General features: G+C 37.8%; 1 protein-coding gene across 1 annotated transcript in view; it reads right to left on the reverse strand.

The window, feature by feature from the left end:
- The window catches only part of LOC144453496 (sodium-coupled monocarboxylate transporter 1-like), a 75594-nt gene that overhangs the window by 18525 nt on the left and 33650 nt on the right, over nt 1-23419 (reverse strand). The window contains exons 5-10 of the mRNA XM_078144805.1: nt 9987-10147; nt 9510-9647; nt 9129-9214; nt 7448-7495; nt 6729-6802; nt 6381-6469 (exon numbers count right to left, since the gene is read on the reverse strand). Coding sequence (XP_078000931.1) covers nt 6381-6469; nt 6729-6802; nt 7448-7495; nt 9129-9214; nt 9510-9647; nt 9987-10147 — 596 coding nt within the window. The remainder of the gene's footprint in view (nt 1-6380; nt 6470-6728; nt 6803-7447; nt 7496-9128; nt 9215-9509; nt 9648-9986; nt 10148-23419) is intronic.

Genomic DNA, 23419 nt, shown 5'->3' on the forward strand with positions numbered 1-23419 from the left:
CGTTTTTGTCTGACTATGTACTAATTTTCTTTGTATTTTGGGCCGATGGCCATTAAGTACAATAAAGTGACTAGAATAAATTTTCTCCAATCAATTGTGAATGCATTAACATATGATGCATTGGGATCTGGTCTCCAGGACACATATTTATCAATTTGGTCGTTTAACCTCGATGCAAAGAGATCGAGATCAATATCAGGTGTGTTCCATTGTTTACAGATCTTTCTGGAGATATTTTCATTCAGTTTCCATTCAAGCTGATGATCAAAATGCCTTGATGCCCTGTCAGCCTCAGTATTGTCACGCCCTGCAATGTGTGAACATGATAGCCAAATATCATTGTCTATGCAAAATTTCCATATATCAACACCAATTCTATTACATTGATCTGATTTGATTCTTCCCATGTTGACTACATAACTTACAGCTGTGGTATTGTCTGACAATACTTTGACATGTTGATGTTTTATCTTTGACATAAATGCCCTCAGGGCAAATTCTATAGCTAACAATTCTAATGCATTGATATGCATCTTACTTTCATCCATAGTCCAAGGACCGCCTATCCTAGTCCCCTCAAAATATGCTCCCCATCCTTTTGAAGAGGCATCACATTCTACTGTTACATCTGGGTTACTCCTGATTATTGATCTCTTCTGATCTTTTATATTCTTACTCCACCAATTTAGCTCAGTTTTCATCTTTGACGTGATAATCATATTGTGATCAAACTGTCCCTTTGATAGCTTCAAAGCTTTAATTTTCTCTTTCTCTAAATTTCTGTTATGTAATTTTTCATATTCAACTGCTGGAAAACTTGCCACTATAAGGCCAATGACCCTAGCAACTTCACGTATGGAAGCTTTATTTTTCCTGGCCAGATTTTTACACTCTTGACCAAGGACTTCCATTTTCTCTTCTGGTAAAGTAACTATCATTTTTCTTGAATCAACTTGTTTCCCTTAGAAAACAATTTTTTGTTGAGGTGTGAAAACTGATTTCTCATCATTGATAATGAATCCCAAAGAGGTCATCAAACTAACAGTATCTTTTACATTAGTCTCACACTCACTAAGAGTGTCACCACAAAGTAGGCTATCGTCAATGAAGCCTGAGTTTGTATGTCCCATGTTTCGTAACTTTGAATATACTGGTTTTATCAATTTTGTAAACAACCTGGGCCCTTCTGATACACCATTTGGTAAACATATATACTGATAAATCTTTCCTTTCCATTCAAACCTGAAATACTTTTGCTGTTCTTCAGCAATTTTAACTGAATAATAAGCATGCCTCAAATCCACTGATGCCATATATGTGTTTTTATTAATGAGAGAAAGGGCAATTTCAAAGGTATCCATCTTAAAATGCTTATAGGGTATCTTTTCATTTAACTGTTTAGCTCCGCTGTCAGCGAAAGCTGAAAGCGTAGCTTTAGGTATAGGTTGTATAGAGTATAGAGAGTAGAGTGAATCATAGGTGTCCGTCAAACTTTTATATTTTCATTATTTTCTCCGGAAGTGACAGTCAGTATTCTTAGATATTTGGTGTGCATGTTCCCTGGGGGGAGGCTATTCAGATTTGTTCATGCCAAGTTGATCTGTGCCATTTTCAATTTTTTATGATTTTTTTTCATAAAATGTCATTTTCATCATCTCCGTGAAAACTTATTGTCAGATTGCTTTGATATCTGGTGTGTTGATGCGCAGGGGGTAGCTTACTCAGGTTTGTTAATTTCAAGTCAGCACATCTTCATTTTTAATTTTTATGATTTTTTTTTTGTAATTTGAAAAAAAAATGAATATGTTAATGAGGATAATGACCGACGCCATATTGGAAATCATTCGACGAGACTTTAAGTAAACTGCCACTTTTCAAAAGACACTATTGACGTCAAACAAGCAATGTAATATGTGCTATAGTCATAATTCTACGCATTGGGCGCCCAAATGCATGAAGTGACAAGCGTTTATTCGAAACAGGGTTGTAAACTTCAAATCCAAATTCTGCACCCTTCTACATAATCAGCCAGTCCGCAACGTCCTTATTTGCATACTCTATCCTGATTCGACCAGAAGCTGAAGCTGACCTCATGTGACCGGGCGATTTTCCACAGCAAGCAACAACACAAGACGTTCTTGGTACTCACTAAAATCTCACTTCAGACCCACTATAAAAATGTGATGTTTTCAGATAACATGTAACTTGTGATTAATTCTATATTGTCGTGCAATTTGGAGTGACAGTGAACCAGAATTAAGACAACTTGCGTAAGGAAGGCATGCGGTTGAAGTTATGCAAGAGCAGTCTAACTGCGGACTGTGAATCAACCAAATTTTGTTTATTGGCCGACAGTTCACATGTAAAGTTAAACGACATGAACGTGTCTTGCCATTTCCAAAATGCAAATATTTGGCAAGTAAAAATAATTAAAATAATCACAACTTTAATTTGGCTTCAGACTTTGCATTATGTTTTGCATATCTTTCCCCGTTTTACATGTAAATCCGAAAAGGTTCTCTCGTCATGTCATCAGTGATCATACCGCGAGGGCCGAGGGGCTGCTTTGAGTACGACCGAAGTGAGGCATGTTGAGGTATTTTGTTGAGAATTATAAATATTGCGAAATGTCAAGTACAAGGTTTAAATACAATGGAATGATGAAAAAAAAATGGCCGAGTCTGCTGACAGGCGCCGCGCCGGTCACAAGAAACACTGTAAATTCCATCTTTCTTAGTTTCCGTACGGCGACAACCCCAGGTACCCGGATGCACGAGGGACTAACCCGGAAGCAAGTCGTTGTCAGCCATACGTTACAGTGGTAACATCGTCCGAGAAATCGCTGCGTTCAGAGTGTCATTATTCACAGAATTGTTGTTTTCGAGTGAAAACGCGTCTTGAATTGTATAAATCTAACAAATGAAGACATGTCAAGTTATATTTTGAAAGTTGTATCGCTAGTTTGAGACGATTTTCTCACGTACTATCGAGGCTTACTTGGACTTGGACCTTACTCCAGTTCATCGGGAAGTTTAGCCAGTCCGATAATTCTTTCTGGTTTAGTTTACAACACTTTTGATCACGCAGATTTTGTTGTTGTGATGAAAAGAAATTTAAAAAAAAAGATCACTTCAACCATTTCGTTGTGTTTTCTTTATAAAAGGTAATAGAACATGAACGAGTGTTACCACTGTAACGTATGGCTGCCAGAATGACTCTCTTTCTGGTACTTGGCGGGGATTGTCGCCGTCCGGAAACTAAGATGGCGATTAATACATTTCTTCCCTATATATATATCTACTCAACTTGTACAAGTTGAATGTTGTTGACTTGGTAAATTTGTTAGAAAATTGAAATTCAAATTGCCTCAAAATTATTTTAGATCCCTAGTTTATTTCATTCATCATTAAAATTTCCCAGGGTTAAAGCTGTAAGACAATGGAATTATTATGTCAATTTATAGCCAACCTCAAAATCATCTCTCTTTTTTTCTTTTTCTTGTGTGCATTTCCCAGTCATTTTTTTCTGAGATTTTGTGCAATTTTTCATAACAGTAGATTTTTGTTATAAAATGGTGACTATGGTATAAAAGTACAATACATTACCAACTTCTGTGTAAAATGTGTTTTACAGTGAGACATCATATGAACCACTAACCACTTTATTGCATCGCTAAAACAAAACTGCATAGTGAAGAGCTGAAGAACTGAACCACTTCTACGTGTCACCAAAATAAAAAATAAAATTAAAAAAAAAACAGCGGAGCTATTCTGACCGATAGGTCGCTTGTTCAGATTTAGAACCATTCTATGTTCTCCATTCTTTTTGGGTACAACAAAAATTGGGGACAAAAACTGTCCCTCAGTAGTTTTCACTTGAATGAGAACCTTCAATTTGAGCAATTTTTCAATTTCCTGACCAAATAATCTTTGTGTCTGTAACATTTAATTTGTAACTGGTTTGATTACTTTGTGGTAATGACCCAATGTCAATATCTATGTGACAATGTTGTACTAATACTATATCTAGTATATTGGGATCTTGTGTTATCTGTTTCCATGCCTCAACAAAATATTATAATCTACCAGCCTCAAATTTTGTGCTCACCTGTGTTACTGTGATTTGTTTCTTGGGCCCACTAAGGGTCCCTGTCTCTGATAGTTTTTTGTCTCTGGTGTAGATGACATGTATGTCCGACCATAATTATATTTATAGGTTCCTCTACCTCTCTGATATGAATAGCCTCGTCCTCTGCCTCTGGCTCTCATAAATCGATTTGCTGATCTAAAACGTGTCACACCTCTGGCTCTGTATCCAATCACCTTGTTACTAATTCTAGCAACATCTTCAATTTCCTTGGTAGTCCATGAAATGTCATCTCCAAACAACAAGTTTGTAAATGGACGGTTATGGTTACATAGATGAGCATACTGATCTTTCAATTCAGGTTTTAGAAGGTCTTTTCTCGTCATGTTTATCTGTTTATTAGCATGCCCCAACAAGGCAAGTACATCGTCACTGTCATCGATCAACTTCCCAAAGGAAGGATCTAATTCCTTTTCCATCCCTGCCATATTGTTGACGACTTTGGCTAAGATCGTCGCCGCTTTTACCACCGAGGTCTCGATATTTTGTAGCTTTTTGTCATCCGCCCGTGCTGTGGGCGATATGGCATCCCAAATTAACTGGTTTGTTTTCACTGTTGCCAAGCCCTCGCAGTTCTGCGGGCGAGCATTATTCTCACTTTTAGTCAATTCAAGGTAACGTTCCTCCCCGATGCCATTTTTGAATAGATCGGTTGTGTTCTCTGCCAACGTAACATCGATATCCTTGTCACAATATTCCTGTACTTTGAATCGTTTCGTCATAGATACAAATCTACTTGTACTTTTCTCTCTCTCACTGTTATCGCCGTCAGTGTCGGCCTCCTGTGACGTACGCTTTTGGGCACTAGGCGGGAAATCGTCATCACCACCTTCATTATATTCTAAAGACTGAGGTCCGTATTCGTAACTTTCCTCAAATTCCTTCTTTTGGTTTTCAATCTTATCTAGTCTCTCACATATGTTACCTACTGTGAGTTCTTGCCTCTGAACGGCCGATTGTATCGAGCGCATAATGGCGACAACGTCGCCGTCATCGTCTTTTTTCTTACTCGAACTTGCACGTCCCTTCGTGGCTAGTTTACCTTTGGAATTACTTTTTCCCGAACCACGTTCGGTTTTATTGTCATTGGAAGCCTTTCCTGACATCTCAGCTACACTGACTGATTCGGATCCTTCATCCGTACCCGCTTGCGATGCTGAACTCATCGTACCACGTACAATGTCAACTTTTCGGCTGTATAATTCAAATGTTTGTTAGATCGTCGATCTAAACTTTAGACTATTGTGTTCACACGACTATTCTACTTACTAGATGAGTCTCGATGCTCCTAGATGGTAGATGCAAACACTTATAAACTTCACTCATAAATTTTCACAGCCATCTTCCCACTGCACACACTGATTCCCACGCATGCGCAGCACAATCTCATTGAAGACCGACTGAGATAATGACGAAATAGAAGTCCATTTATTCCTACTTAACGTACTTAGTAAAATATTACAACAAAAATCATGAAGCCTGAAACAAATGTTGCCTGGCTGGACATAAATCTTACCAACATTTGCACCGAAGGTGAGCTTTTATTAATGTGTACATGGACAACACATGAAGGTAAACCTATAACATTGGTGCATTCATTCTGATATTTTTGAGAGTAAGTTGACTAAAATGTAACAATTGTACTTCAATTATTGTCAGGCCAGACGGTAACATGTGAAAATGTCATTCACATTTCTGCCAAGCCAGATGATAAGGTTTAGCAACGTCTTTGAGATATTCATCTGGCCAGACGATAAAATGTAGCACTGTTGATAAGATTTTTGTCGAGCCAGACGTCGTTTTGTTTCAAGTTTCGGGATTTTAGTTGTATGTAGGATGTGAAGTACAACTCAAACGTGAAAAGAATAGGCATTGACTGTAACAAATGTTCCGGAGTGAGCGGGAGGGCCGGGGGTGGGGATTAACTTGTTGATGAACGCCATATCATGAATAAAGGAATTCATGGACTTAAATTTGCACAAGATGGTGGTATATACTGAGACTATATATCACGAGTAGAAAGAACGCGAAGTGATTTGGCAAAATCAATGTCCTATGGTATGTGGTAGTAGAAATAGTGGTAATGACGAGGTAAGGGGGCATGTTCACATATCCAGAGGAAAAAATCAACTTAGGCATATCACAATGAAATAATAATATTTACAGCCATGAGATTCACGCTACATCTATTCTATCACCTTGTTACGTCGCTAGATATATGTCCATCCTCTCACCTTAGAGTTCCTGCAAATATACACGCTATAAACAACCCCATGAATCCTGGTATGTGGCCAAATTTTTCACTTACGAAGAAGATTAAAATCTGACAGAAAATAGATGCAAAAATATCAATTTAGAGTGACAAATACACAATCTATCCTATTTTCTGAAGTCATGTTATCGGAACCAAACACAAATTTTTTTATTTTACCTAATAGCAGTCACGAATAGAGCAGGTTTTGTTATTGTTAATAGCAAGCAGTTGAAAGGATAGCCCGATGCCGTATTGATGTCACCCACATGCAAGTATCAAACCTTTAATAGTTCGAGGCACTTAACAGTACACACAACTTGCGCCTTACCTGGTCTGCTGATGTGTAATATGGCTCATAGTGAGGTTTAGTATCATCATGACCATATGGAGGAAAAGTCAGTGCTGTTGAGAGAGAGAGAGAGAGAGAGAGAGAGAGAGAGAGAGAGAGGTACACAGACATAGACGCACAAAGTTAGACACACAGATAAAGAGAAAGAGTGTACACTATAATTGCTAATAAAAATATAACTTGAGATATTTCATCAAATAAAAAATGCTCTCGCAATATTAAGTAATATACAGAGAACACTTGGGGCGAGGGATTATAGGAAATAAACAATTTTAGGAGCTTCTGTTTCTTCACACAGGTGGCCTCAGAATTGTATGGGTATTGTTTCAAGAGGTTGTAAACTCCCATGATACTTGGCTTCGTGATCAAGCAAATATATTTATGAGCCATTCCATAGTGCTCTTTTAGAAAGGCCGCACGATGTAGAGTTGTTAGAATTGACTTTTCTGATATATCTCCCTTAGCATAAGAAGCGCAGCAAAGAATAAGCAACCCTCGCCTCCCATTTTAATATCCGCTTTTTTTCCACGGAACATGTAACAGTCCTGACAAGTCGTGAAAATAGTTGAAATAAACATAAAAATATCTTCTAACATCAATTATGTATTAATTGAGTTGGCATAGCAACTTAGCTAAGTACTAAGTAAGTAAGTAAGTAAGTAAGTAACTAAGCTAAGTACCATTCTGTTGTGTCTTACCTGGTGAAAAAGTGGAATTAATCGGTGGTGCTAACTGAGACAAGAAATCTGATCAAAAGATAGAAAACGAAAAACTGTTTGACACGATACATGCTAACCCAGTATAAATCACAACAAAATATGCCTTGTGTGGGCTATTTAATTTTAATCAGTAGCATGCATACACTCTTAGAAGTTGCAATGATATTGTTTCAATTCATAATTTTATCTTTAGTATGGTTAGACAGCACACATGATAATAGCAACACGTCAATTTGACAGAAGTTAATTATAGCTGCAACTTGGACATCTAATTTTCATCAAGCAACCAAAGATATAGTTAATACAACTTGTTCAATTACTTATAAAAATACATTGTACCAATTCATTAGTGGTTGATTTATCCATGGATAGCGTGCATAGCTCGGTTATAAATCCGGTGTCGTGTTAGTTTCACTTGCCTCGATACCTATTATGGTAGTGCTAATTAAATATTCAATATTGGGTCACAAGCAAAGTCACACACTTTTCAGTTATAGCAATTGCCAAATACAACCCTTACAGCAGTTGTCTAGAAGCTGATAAGAACGTCGTTTTTACCTTCCGTAAGTGTTTTGTCTGTCTGTCTGTCTGTCTGTCTGTCTGTCTGTCTGTCTGTGGACACAATATCTCAAGAACTACTACTACATCAATCATAGTGGAACGTTTTTGTTTTTGTATTTAATAACGTTTTTATGAATTGAGCTTATTACAAAGATACGAGTCTTTTCATGGGTGGAAATCTTTTCCCATTTCTTAAAATGTGCTTTTAATTTACTTTTTCTAACTGCAATATGAAACTCTACACTCTGAATATTATAGTGGAACTTGCTACACACATTTATTATGGTGATTGCAAGAACTGAATAGATTCTGGTAAACATCCTATGAATATTGATGTTATTTTGCATAATGAACAGTTTTCACACTATATCTGTGTGCAAGCTTCAAATTCTATAGAAGTTGGTACATGTATTCATGATCATACCAAAGCTCACATGTTCTGAAAAGTTTGTCGAAGTATCGTTTCATTTAAAAGACTCCACCACTGATAAAACAAAGTTCTGATAAGAGGCCTCTCTAGGCAACTGCTGCAAGGGTTGTGTTATTTCTAAACTGGTCTGTTGAATAATCGACTCATATTTTGCCAGAAAATTCAATGTGTGCTGGTCGATTGAGGTACTAGTGCTGATGTAGGGTCAGTCTCATAAAATACAAAGTCATTGCGTTTTTCAGCCGTGTTATGTGTACAGCTACACACACAAGTTTACCTATAGATGATTTAATACACCTCACTATGTATATCGTTACCAGCAAGTTATTATATCTCACAAAAAATGACAAAATGTTCCTGTAGCAGCAAGTACAGCTTTAATAACGTGCTTGAAAAGTGATGGCAAATGAGAAAGGTTGATACATCATAAAAAGGGAGGGTTCGCCAGAATATACATATACCTTTACAACAGGTTGTAATTGAGATCTTACTACCCGAATTGAATGGAAACAAAACTTTCTCCTCATTTACAAATTTCAGTAGCAAAAGTGATGTGATCTAGCAAGTAAAACAACAACCTCAACTGGCCAAATGACTATCTTTGACAATTTAATGTATATGTTACATACAGGTTAACGCTCCCTTTTTGCGCTTTAAAGTAAGACTCACTGTTATAGTGGGCATATAATACCAGACCACACACAAAAACCAGCGGCAGAAACATGAGTTGGAAAGGTAAGTTCAATATTACTGAGCTGACAAAAAAGAAACAGGAAGTTTTTTCATAAAAAAGAACATTAAACAAAAGACTGTGAGATAATGTTTCCTTTTTGACTTTCACCAGTATATCGAATTCCTTTGTAGCTTTCTGAGTGTCCTATTCCTGACAGCTCTCAGCCAAGGTAGAAAGAAATTGCAAAAAATAGATTTAATTGATTATGATTCCAAAACTGTCGTGTAGAGGAGTCTTAACAACAAGCCGTTATGCAAAAGACTATGCATAGTTAGTGAAATATATTTATGTTCTAGAGATATATACAGAATACATACATTTTAGCATGCTTCATACTTCTAGTGCTGACAAATCGTTGTATTGAGGTTTGGCTGACGAATACACCTAGAAAGTTCATACCTCCACCAATAACCATATTTATAAACGTTACTCGTGCCGTCATATCGAGTGGAAAGCTGTCCAATCAGAAAACAGTATTAATACTCCAAACAGATTAGTGTATATAGGCAGTGGATGGAAAGATGCAATGGCAACGAAGAAAGTGACTTCATAAAAGAGTAAACGTGTTTATGGAGGATGTTATCGACACGCACTCAGTTGGTATAGTGGAAGTGGATGTATAGTAAGGTCATCTTTGAATTGAACGATGTGGGTAGTGCCCGAGGGTAGTGTAAGTAGATATATTTTTGCTTACGGTCGTTCCATACATACATATATACATACATACGCACGCACACTTACATCTACCTACCTACCTATCTACACATACAGAACAAAAACTAGCATATACGTACTAGAATATACTTTCTGCCAATCTTCCATCTGCTTTGTTAACTTCCCATACATAAGAAAAACCGCCAGAGTCGACAGTTCCAAGTATAATAACGATTATAAGGTCAATTAATATGACCATGAAGAGAAATGCATCGGTCCAAATCACTGCTTTCATTCCACCCTATAAATTTGACAGATGAGGTCATCAATTCTAATAAATAAAGGATATGCATTTGTCATCAATTTGTAATTATTGTGTTTGGGTTCTGACATGACACTGTAATTACTGTGTTTGTTTGGGTTCTGACATGACATTGCAATTACTGTGTTTGGGTTCTGGCATGACAATGTAATTACTGTGTTTGGGTTCTGACATGACACTGTAATTACTGTGTTTGGGTTCTGACATGACTGTAATTACTGTGTTTGTTTGGGTTCTGACATGACACTGTAATTACTGTGTTTGTTTGGGTTCTGAGATGACACTGTAATTACTGTGTTTGGGTTCTGACATGACACTAATTACTGTGTTTGTTTGGGTTCTGACATGACATTGTAATTACTGTGTTTGGGTTCTGGCATGACACTGTAATTACTGTGTTTGGGTTCTGACATGACACTGTAATTACTGTGTTTGGGTTCTGACATGACACTAATTACTGTGTTTGAATTCTGGCATGACACTGTAATTACTGTGTTTGGGTTCTGACATGATGCTGTAATTACTGTGTTTGGGTTCTGACATGATGCTGTAATTACTGTGTTTGGGTTCTGACATGACACTAATTACTGTGTTTGGGTTCTGACATGACACTAATTACTGTGTTTGAATTCTGGCATGACACTGTAATTACTGTGTTTGGGTTCTGACATGATGCTGTAATTACTGTGTTTGGGTTCTGACATGATACTGTAATTACTGTGTTCAGATTCTGACATGACACTGTTTATATATGTTACCAAACATCTAGTTCAAGAAATGAATATCTGGCTTCGGACAAGCCTTTAGTGAGGCAGAACAATGTCATGAATCTATAATTTCCATTTTAGCGGGTAAACGTATTTTCGTCAATGTGTCTATTTCAATTGTAGTGGCTGGCGTCTACTGTTATGGCTAGACACACTATGTATTGTTGTGTGTAGACTGCCCACATATCGCATTAGTGACGCTAATTTAGGGGCCCTATTCTTCTTCTTTTGCCGTTTTTGTCGAGATAGAACTAGAAAACAGTTGCCCGTAAACCTTTCAAAGTTGGTAGGCTTATCAGGGACCATCGGTACTCATGTACTTGACCCAGGAATTTTGATCTGGTCACATGGCCTGGCCGCCATATTGGATTTCGTGAAATCTTAAAATGATTTCTTCTCAAAACATAGGGGGTCCAGTTGGCTAGAAATTTGGTACATAGTATGCATGTCCCCTGCCCTTTTAATTTTGCCAATAAAATCGCGTTCAGTGATGTGACCTTGGCCGCCATATTTGATTTTCGAAAAAAGAGCATTTTTCGTTTAAAAATCTTCTCCAGAATGAGCAGTCCACTTGGTGTGATCTTTTGTGTATAGCATCATCTAAGTGATGTCTTTCAAGTTTACGAAAATCAATGCAATCGGTTGACCCCTATGGTGGCCATATAGGATTTTACAAAAATGACAACTACTCCAAAAGCACTGCATGCACTGATTGACTTGTGAGGGGGTCACCCAGTTTTTGAAATTGGCAGTGGGGGGGGGGGGGTCATGCTGTTTTCAAAATTGTGGATAGGGGGGTCATTGTGTTTTGGATTGTGATGGAAGAAAAAATCCTTTTTCTACAATGGCATATAGCCTTGTCAGAAATGTGGTACATGTAGATATTTGTTCTTCTCAATGTTTCTTACATGAATTCTTTAATATTACTTATTAGTTCAAGCATAACTATAAATATACATATACATGTATTACCTAGCCACCACACTAGTCACAGAACATGTCATGTAAATGCTTGACTGTTTCACAATCAATGCTTCACTTATATTGCACTTTGGGGCAAAAGTGAACTTGAAGGTTTCGTAATGGTAATCTTCATAGATAGTTCATAAAAGAAGTTATCTAAAATGTTCCCTATTCGTCACTGTGAACTTGTCAGAAGGGATTAATACACTTTTTATTTTGGACACTACATGTTATTGACACTACAAATCACCACATCTCATCAGATTCCAGTTTCTATTATACACTAGGTATGACCACCTAAAGTTCTCTAACATACCAGTGGCTTTACTATACATGCAATATGTCACAAGATGGTCGAGTGACACACACAACTAAAGTACAGAATGGAGTATAGTATAAATGAAGCGACAGAGAACAACATATCAATTGAAAATACTGTATTTGACCATGAAATAATATTACATAAAATGAAACGGAACGTGCTATACATATCCCCTGATACACTTTTCAGGTTGTACAGAAATAACAAACAAGGCTTATAAATACATAGTTATGGTGATGACAGGTACTAACTAATTATTTAGCAAATTCTAGTCCACGAGGCAGCAAACCGTTGTACACGTGAAATGTGAAGTTCAAATGGCTGTCAGCCAGTCCCGTATTGTCTTGTATTCAATTATCAGCATGTCATGGACTCACCAGTTTTACACGGTACTAAGTACAGTCAATGTCCGTAGTCCATTAGCAAATTAACGTAGTGTCCCTTTGGTGTAGGTTAAGTTCTTGTTGTGGAATAATACACGCCCATGCGACAGCAACCAGTAGCCAGCAAGTCGGCAGCTCCAAACTAGCAGTATCCACCTTCCGGCCTTGATGTTCAAAGTTAGGAGAAGCATGTGTTCACTGGCTTCGAGAGTATTTATAGGATTCTCCTTAACGTTGATTGGGTACACATAAAGTTCAACAGATGTTTAGCTGTAGACATGTAAATTAGCACACTGTCATCACGAAAAGGTCCCTGACCTATACCTGTCATCACCATTCATCAAAAGGTCACTAGTTCAGTAAACTAAAGAATCTATTATTCAAAATCACCACCTTGTGACATTGCTCCCCTATTCAAGACAAAACATGGGGACCATTTCTTTGTCTAATAACTGATTTTGAAAGTGACATTTTCTAGACAATTGTTCTAAACCACAATTATCATGGAAATCAAATTATAAACTGTAGCTTTTAGAGTATTATTTATTGACTCGCTGTAGATTTCAAGCTTCGAAATTCTACACTACATGTTGGACATTGAACTTCGACTTAAAAAGTCTGCTCCAATATTGTCCTTACCCTGGATTGCATAGATTGAATAGTCAAATGACTGTAGATACAATGCCCACCTCATCAATCTACTGTTAACAACTTTGGCTCTCTGTAGATAGATGAGTGGCTGATGATCGGTTTCCAATACAAACATTTTGCCATGTAAATATTGCTGAAATTTCTGTATTGCCCAGATAATAGCTAGACATTCCTTTTCTATAACGGAATAGGCTTTCTCTCTAGTTAGTAGTTTTCGGCTTGCATACGCTACTGGGAACTTCCCATCATCATACTCTTGCATCAACACTGATCCAAGACCTACATCAGATGCATCAGTTCGTAAGATAAATGTTCTACTAAAATCAGGGAGCCTTAAAATCGGTTCCTTGCTCAATAAATCTTTCAGAACATTAAATGCTCGTTCTTGTGGGTCACCCCACAGTACTTTCTTGGGTTTACCCTTTTTTGTCAGATCACTTAGGGGGGCAGCAACAGTGGCAAAGTTTGGCACAAACTTTCTATAATATCCTGCCAAGCCTAGAAATGATTTTACTTCCTTTACACTCTCAGGACGTTTTACATTGAGTATTGCCTGGATTTTCTGTGGCATTACTTGCAGTAATCCTTTGCCCACTTCGTGACCAATAAATTCTAGAGATTTATATCCAAAATAGCATTTGGTTGGTCTTGCGGTGAGATTAGCATCTCGTAATCTAGACATAGTTTCTCGTATCGTATTAAGATGTTGTTCCCAAGTAACCGTTGCTATGAGAATGTCATCTAAGAGATTCTCAACATTATCTACACCCAACAGTAAAGTTCTCATGACCCTGCTAAAGGTTGCCGGTGCATTTTTTAATCCAAAAGGCATCTTCCTAAACTGAAAGAGCCCCGATGGCGTTAGAAAAGCGGTCTTTTCTTTCACGTCATCTCTAAGTGGAATTTGCCAATATCCTTTGGTCAGATCGATCTTAGAAAAGTAGCACCCTTTTGCTAATCGTGAGAACAATTCCTCTGGATTTGGCATAGGCTCTGCATCAAAAATTGTTATCTTGTTCAATTTTCTAAAGTCTATACAGAACCTATTAGAACCATCTTTCTTTTTAACTATTACAATGGGTGACGCGTAAGGTGAAAATGATGGTTCAATTACACCCATATGTAGCATACTTTCTACCTCATGCTTGATAGTATCTCTCATTGCAAATGGTAAGGGGTAGGGTCTGGACTTAACGGGGTCATTAGTAGTTAATTTGATATCATGCTCCCCTAACTTACTCTGTCCTGGAATATCTGTTAATACGTCAGAGTATTCCCTAAGCACTTCTCTTAATTCTCTGTGTTGGATATCATGCAATTTATCAGACACTTTCACATTCTCCACTGATTCCGTCATCTCCATCGGTACAGTCTGCACCAATTCTATTAAAGACGCATCTCTTTCATCCTCATCACTACTTTCTATAACAGCAGTAGCAACACAATTCATAATCCCCGTCATTGTAGCTATATCACTATTATCACTCTGATTAGTCGCCTCCTCTCTGTCAGTGGGTACTTTCCTTTCCTCATACTTCTTTAATAGGTTTGCATGATATATCTTAACCTTTCCTTTAACATCTATCCTATAGTCCATTTCTCCTACTACTTCCTTTACTTTATATGGACCCTGCCACTGCATCAGTAATTTATTGTAGTTAGTAGGCAACAAGATTAACACTTTATCATCTATTTTGAATTTCCTAGCCTTAGATTTATGATCGTAGTATTTCTTATATCGAACTTGAGACTTTCCTAACTCCGTCATTGCTAACTTGCATGTTTCCTCTAATCTCTGTCTTAAATCTAACACATATTGGTATGTGCTTTTCACTTCTGGTATGGCTATATCCTTAGTCCAGAGTTCTGATAGGATAGTCATAGGACCCCTGACAGTTCTACCATACAACAATTCGAATGGGGAGAATCCCATACTTTCCTGAGGAACTTCTCTATATGCAAATAGCACAGGGTCTACATATCTATCCCAGTCCTTAGGACGTTCTGCACACATTTTCTTAAGCATACTTTTCAAAACGCCATTAAATCTCTCGACTAATCCATTACAAGCAGGATGATAAGGAGTTGTAGTCAAATGTTTAATTGACAGTAACCTATTAACCTCTTTCATTATATCCGCCACAAATTGAGTTCCTAAATCAGTAAGTATTTCTTGTGGTATCCCAACTCTACTATATATGCTTACTAATGCTTCAGCCACCACCTCCGCTTGTATTCGTTTTAATACTACCGCTTCAGGGTATCTAGTAGCATAATCCATCAAGGTAAGTATATACCTATTACCCCTGTCAGTTACAGGCTCTATTGGTCCTACCAGGTCTACAGCAACTTTTTGGAATGGAACATCAATTAGAGGCATAGTACCTAATGGTACTTTAGTGACTCGACCCTTAGAAATTGTCTTCTGACAGATATCACATGACCTACAATACCTGACCACTTCACTATATATACCCGGCCAATAAAATTGAGCGGCAATTTTGTCATATGTTTTCTTAGCTCCTAAATGTCCTCCGACAATAGATTCGTGAGCTAAACTCATCACTTCGTTTCTTAATTTCTGTGGTACCACCAACTGAGTGAATACTTTGCCTAGTTCCACCCTAGGAGATGTACATTCTCGATACACCAGCCCTTTCTTTATAAAGAATCTAGCTTTATTTTCTCTACCCGTGTTTACTTCCTCGTTAGTCATTGCTAACTTCCTAACACGTTCTAATGTTTGATCTGTTTGCTGAGCTTCCTTCAGTACCTCTACAGTAATTGGCTCCTTGCTAGTGCCCTTACTTAACTCAGGAACTACTAACTTTTTTACTGGCTTCCCTTGAGCTATCCTTTGCGCCCTTGTCTGTACTGTTTGCACAACAAATCTCTCGCATTTGTCTACAACTGCCTCCCCTTGAGCGGCAATCTCAACATCATCCTTAAGTACCTGATCTACAACATTTGAAATACACTCAGATTTCTTAGTTGCTTCCATATTATGCTTAAAACTACACATAGACTCATTAGTTACTTCTGGATCAGTACCTACATTACTAGGGATACATTCAAATTCCTTAGTAACAGTAATATCAGCACCACTAGGAATACACGCAGACTCCTTCGTTATGGTACTATCAACACTACTAGGAATACACTCGGATTCCTTAGCTTTATCTACCTTTAAGTTAGCATGTAGTTTATGCCAATTCAAATCGGGGTCACTAGGCTTCCTAACACCATCCACATTTCCTAATACTAAATCATATACAGGAGTCTCCATGCACATAGCTTCTACTTCACCTACATAAAAAGGTGTGTCAACCTCAATCCTAGCTATGGGAGCCTTTCTACACGTCCTGTCTATCATGATATAGGTTCTGACTTCACCTGTCATTTGGTTATGTTTCACAAGGCCCTTCCTTATCACGACCCCATTACAACCACTATCTCTCAAAACGTTTACCTGCCGACCATTTACTTCACCCTTAACAACTGGCATATTATCGATATGATTACGGTTTGCTGCTAAGCTAGTCATACTAATTACGGGCAATATATGACCGCATCTTAATTCCACATTACTTTTACCATCTAGATTTAGACAGCCTCCTTCCTCACAACAGGGTTCGATAACTTGAGTACATGTTGCTACCTGTATGGTATCTGTCCCACTGTTAGGCTTATTATCTTGTTCAACCTGAACTAAACTTGCTACTTTGTGTGGACCCCTTGTTCCACTAGCCACTCTACTCTTACTCCAACAATTGACACTAATATGACCTGTCTTTCCACAACTAAAACATCTTTTAATTCCTGTTCGCCTAGTAGTATCTATCTCTTGGCTTCCTGTCTGTCTCCCTACAGCATTACTCTTAGCACTTACAAATTTCTGACCTTGAAATGTATTTTTCTGACTTTTCACCTGTTGTTTTGGGCCCACCTGTTCTCTTGCCTCTCTAAATCTATCTGCATATTCAGTCATGTCATTAATATTCGCAATCTCCCGTTCACGTAGGAACAATGACAAGTCTTTATCACAGCAGCTGAGAAACTGTTCCCTCACTAACATATCCTTCAACTTTTCATATTTATTTTCCACCTTGGCGAGTGCAGTCCACCTATCAAAGTAGTGTTCTAACCTGCCTGCAAAAGCTGTAGCTGTTTCATGACCTTCTAGTCTACTATTTCTAAATTTTACTCTGAAGCCTTCCTCATTCAACTGATAGCGCTTCAACAATGATTCTTTCAACTTGTCATAATCCATTGCATCATTTATCATCATACTAGCATATACAGTTAAGGCTTTCCCACTTAACAAAGCACTCAAACTCGTTGCCCAACCTGGCTTAGGCCACCCTTGACTTTCAGCAAACTTTTCAAAGCGATACAAGTACGAATCCATGTCGTCATTGTTTTCATCAAATGCTGGCAATTTTGGGGCACTGGCTTTCACCCTACTAGTATCTACTATATTTGCTCCTGCCGTGAGCCTTAACTGTTCCATTCTATACTGATGGTCCCTTTCCTCTCGGTCTCGTACTATTTGTTCCTGACGTCTTTTCTCATCTCTTTCTAACTGCCTTTCATCTCGTGCTATCCTCTCCTTTTCCCTTTCTAATTCCTTCTCTTCTCTCTCTTCAACAAACTCAATTAGAGCTATTCCTGTGTACCCTATTTCCTTTCCCAGCGCTACTATTGCTTGAGTGTCCATGATGAACGAGCCAATGCTACACCCAGAATGCCCTCCACTTTATCCAATACTCCAACTACACTTTACTCAAAATTTGAGATATTTCGAACAAATACCCCAGAAACGATCAATTTGAAACTTGAAATTGTTAAACCCACAATTTGTAGATTTAGATCCCACTTCTGACACCAATTGTCACAAGATGGTCGAGTGACACACACAACTAAAGTACAGAATGGAGTATAGTATAAATGAAGCGACAGAGAACAACATATCAATTGAAAATACTGTATTTGACCATGAAATAATATTACATAAAATGAAACGGAACGTGCTATACATATCCCCTGATACACTTTTCAGGTTGTACAGAAATAACAAACAAGGCTTATAAATACATAGTTATGGTGATGACAGGTACTAACTAATTATTTAGCAAATTCTAGTCCACGAGGCAGCAAACCGTTGTACACGTGAAATGTGAAGTTCAAATGGCTGTCAGCCAGTCCCGTATTGTCTTGTATTCAATTATCAGCATGTCATGGACTCACCAGTTTTACACGGTACTAAGTACAGTCAATGTCCGTAGTCCATTAGCAAATTAACGTAGTGTCCCTTTGGTGTAGGTTAAGTTCTTGTTGTGGAATAATACACGCCCATGCGACAGCAACCAGTAGCCAGCAAGTCGGCAGCTCCAAACTAGCAGTATCCACCTTCCGGCCTTGATGTTCAAAGTTAGGAGAAGCATGTGTTCACTGGCTTCGAGAGTATTTATAGGATTCTCCTTAACGTTGATTGGGTACACATAAAGTTCAACAGATGTTTAGCTGTAGACATGTAAATTAGCACACTGTCATCACGAAAAGGTCCCTGACCTATACCTGTCATCACCATTCATCAAAAGGTCACTAGTTCAGTAAACTAAAGAATCTATTATTCAAAATCACCACCTTGTGACACAATATTAATGCCACTATACCAATGTTACGGGGCCATTTTTATCTGACATGGGAAACTCATTTAAAACTTACATTTACGTTATCTATTCGAAGCTTGGAAATATTACCCCAAAGGCTATGAATAACCTAAACATTGCCTTAATAAAAGCAAAAAACGGCAGATCTGCCAGGGGAAAACCCCATAGGACTCCCTCACCCCAGATGTCACTCATGCATTCAACCAACAATCAGATGCACCAACAACCTTTTTACTGTCATAATGATATTAAACTTTTTAGCTCCGCTGTCAGCGAAAGCTGAAAGCGTAGCTTTAGGTATAGGTGGGTATTGAGGTATAGAGAGTAGAGTGAATCATAGGTGTCCGTCAAACTTTTATATTTTCACTTTTTACTCCGAAAGTGACAGTCGGAATTCTTCGATATTTGGTGTGCATGTTCCCTTGGGGGAGGCTATTCAGATTTGTTCATGCCAAGTTGATCTGTGCCATTTTCAATTTTTTATGATTTTTTTTCCAAAAATGACATTTTCATCAACTCCTCATAAACTTAAAGTCAGATTGCTTTGATATCTGGTGTGTTGATGCACAGGGGGTAGCTTACTTAGATTTGTTAATTTCAAGTCAGCACGTCTTCTCTTCTATTTTTTATGATTTTTTTTTTGAAATTTGAAAAAAAATGAATATGTTAATGAGCATAATGACCGACGCCATATTGGAAATCAGTCCGCGAGACTTTAGGTAAAGTGCAACTTTTCAAAAGACACTATTGACGTCAAACAAGCAATGTAATATGTGCTATAGTCTTAATTCTACGCATTGTGCGCCCAAATGACAAATATTTGTTCGAAAAAGGTTTGTTTGTAAACTTCAAATCCAGTTCTCCACCCCTCCTACAGAATGGTTCATTCCAGTATATGCACCTCATTATCATTGTGAGAAGTCTTCCATGCCTGAACTGAAGTGTATCGAACGATTTTTGACAGAGTCAGTCGTCAATAAAAACGATAATACTCTTTCTAAAATTACCACATTTTGAAAGGGAAAGTACTTTGTGGTTCATTTATGGAGTTTTGTTTTTGTACGATCAATATTGGTGGCAAAATTACAGCGTCAAAATTACCGATGTGGTACTGGTAGTTCCGTACGGCGACAATCCCAAGTACCCGGATGCAGGAGGGACTAACCCAGAAGCAAGTCGTTGTCAGCCATACGTTACAGTGCAGTGGTAACATCGTCCGAGAAATCGCTGCGTTCAGTGTCATTATTCACAGAATTGTTGTTTTCGAGTGAAAACCCGTCTTGAATTGTATAACTCTAACATGTCAAATTATATTTTGAAAGTTGTATCGCTAGTTTGAGACGATTTTCTCACGTACTATCGGGGCTTACTTGGACCATGGATGTATTAGTGAGACTAATACATCCATGCTTGGACTTGGACCTTACTCCTGCAGTTCATCGGGAAGTTTAGCCAGCCCGATAATTCTTTCTGGTTTAGTTTACAACACTTTTGATCGCGCAGATTTTGTTGTTGTGATGAAAAGAAATTAAAAAAAAGATCACTTCATCACTTAATCGAACATGAACGAGTGTTACCACTGTAACCAGGAGGGTCTATGCTGTAACGTATGGCAAGGGTTCGACATACACGTACACGCTGGTCCGCTATCCCGCGAGTCAAGTAACTTTCTTTAAGGACCAGTAAAGGTTACTAAAATGTCCATTACAGGTCCGACGGGATAGTGACTTTTCGATAGGTATATTAGGGAGATCAGAATTCAAACCACCGGCTTTATGATGAATTCACGGTTATAGTAAAATTCATTTGATTTTTAATTTGCTATTTTGACCAACTCTGGTTGTCTATTCGCGATAAAATTACGATTAGTTTGGAAACGGGGTAGATTTTCTATGATTCCGTGTCACAAAAGCATGTGTTGTGTAGTTTTCGAAAAGCACACCCGGTGGGGAAAGTCGCCCAACAGGCGATCTCGCGCCATTGCTGTACTACGTGGCACTTTATTCTGGCGGGGTGTCTCTTGAAAACGGGAATAGCGAAGGATGAGCCAATCAAGTGAGACCTTTCAAATGTAGCTAATATTATAGCCAATAAAATTAGTTGTACGATGATATGTGTATAATAAGGGTAAGGCTGGCCTCTACACTGTAACAAGTAGTAAAGTTGAAATCTTTGTCGCATGAATTCGTATTTATGTACGGATGCGTAGTCTTTCTGAACAGTAATTTTTAGATCAGTTAGTATTTAAACTACGTTTCTGAGTTAATTATTCGGTAGGTAATTGACGAGCTCCCTTTGTAAAAGCGCTGTACAAATTGGATGTCAGCGTTCGCCCGGCCACGTTCAACGGAACTAAGTGAAGCTCAATCATAACAATGGTGGCTGTCAAAATCGAAGACGCAATTTGACCGTGTTGTTATTTCAGTGAGTTTATTCAGCAAGAAAACAACGTGTTCTATGTTTTTGTACTTCCTACATGATGTGATGATCGTTTTTTTTACCGGTACAACTTACAGCCTACAATGAAACTGCTAACTTAGTAACACTAGCCCCATCCTCAGGTAGGATTTTTAGTGCCGTGTAGACGATTCCGTGTTCCGTGTTCCGTGTTCATGTTTTGGGGCACATTTCTAAATACGCGAAACCAGTTATTGAATGTGTAGTGGATATTGATATTCAGTTTGAAAAATTAAAATCCTGAACTTTATTTTGCGAACGGTTTTGTCATTTCTTAGTAATTATAGGGCCGACTGTATCACGTTTAACATTTATGTCAACCCGGAAGTACATAGACACGAAAATAGACGAGGTGACTTGTACATGTAATTAGTAACAAAATGTTGCTGTAACTGCTGGTAACCTTCAAATTTATTTATGTTTATGTTGTAAATACATTCTAATATGCACTAAGGAGAACACTATAAAGACTTGCTCCATGGGAAGGTAATTTTTTGTCTTTTAAAAATGCAATAGTTAGATCAATGTGTACCAGAAATGTTATGTAGTATTTAAGCTAGAAATAAGACCACATAACATCTTATTACTCTCCCCCCTCCAATTAAGACAAACTACTCACAGAAAGCAACAAAAAAAGAGAAGAAGTTCCAAAACATGAAAAAGAGAATAAAATTACAGTAAGGAGTTGATGATGCACAAACAACTACAAAGAAATAGACAGTTCAATTACAACACACGGTTTGAAATAATATGGGGTTTGGAAAAGTGTATTAGAAGTAGAGCAAAAACTAAGAGAGATGAAGAAAGAGCCTAAGTGAACAAGCGAAAGCACTTAAAGATAGGACCACCAATTTTTTTGCAGGACTACTACGTTATCAATTTTACTAGTCCTGTGGATAGTGACTTTTTTACTCCAGTGTCAAACCCTGTTGGCTGAGAATGACTCTCTTTCGGGTACTTGGGGATTGTCGCCGTACGGAAACTAAGATGGCGATTAATACATTTCTTCCCTATATATATATCTACTACAACTAGTACAAGTTGAATGTTGTTGACTTGGTAAATTTGTTAGAAATTTTTTTTTGTTGTGTGCATTTCCCAGTCATTTTTTTTCTGAGATTTTGTGCAATTTTTCATAACAGTAAATTTTTGTTATAAAATGGTGACTATGGTATAAAAGTACAATACATTACCAACTTCTGTGTAAAATGTGTTTTATAGTGAGACATCATATGAAACCACTAACCACTTTATTGCATCGCTAAAACAAAACTGCCTAGTAAAGAGCTGAAGAACTGAACCACTTCTACATGTCACCAAAATAAAAAATTAAATTAAAAAAAAAAACAGCGGAGCTATTCTGACCGATAGGTCGCTTGTCTTAAATATTTTCACCCAATTCTAATTTGAGATGATAGTCTTTTAAAGATGTGAAATGTTTGCCAAGATAGTCTAAAATTGAATTAAAACTCCAAATCTCCCCTACCAATGATACTACCAGTATATGTGCTGACCTTTACTACATGTATATAATGATGCCATTTAACTGTTTAAGAACATATTTCAACCCTATGTAAGTAAGAATAGTTTCTGATACTTGATTTTGCTGTCTTGTAAAGCATAGATAGAGTTATTGCTTGAAAGGTTCTGAATAGCCTAAAATTGGCTTTAAGAGTAAAATTCCGCCAGGGCTTCTAGAAAGAGACCCCCTTGGACCCCCCCCCCCACACACACACACACACACACACACATGAGGTGGACGTATCCAAGTCTCAAGCTCTTCCCCCTTACTGTCAAGATGCTATCTAAGTATATTTCAAAAGTATTTCAACTCTATGTAGTTACTTTTTACATGTTAGTGCTGTCTTGTAAAGCTTGGAAATTATTGTCTGAAAGGGTCTGAATAGTCTCAAAATTGACTTTTCACAGTAAAACCCCAGGACCTCTAGGGGAGACCCCCTAGGAACCCCCCCCCCCCCCCACTACATGAGGTGTACACATCCCAGTCTCAAGCTCTTCCCCCTAACTCTTACTGT

This window comes from Glandiceps talaboti, chromosome 2 (assembly GCF_964340395.1).
Source record: "Glandiceps talaboti chromosome 2, keGlaTala1.1, whole genome shotgun sequence".
NCBI classification, from domain to species: Eukaryota; Metazoa; Hemichordata; class Enteropneusta; family Spengelidae; genus Glandiceps; species Glandiceps talaboti.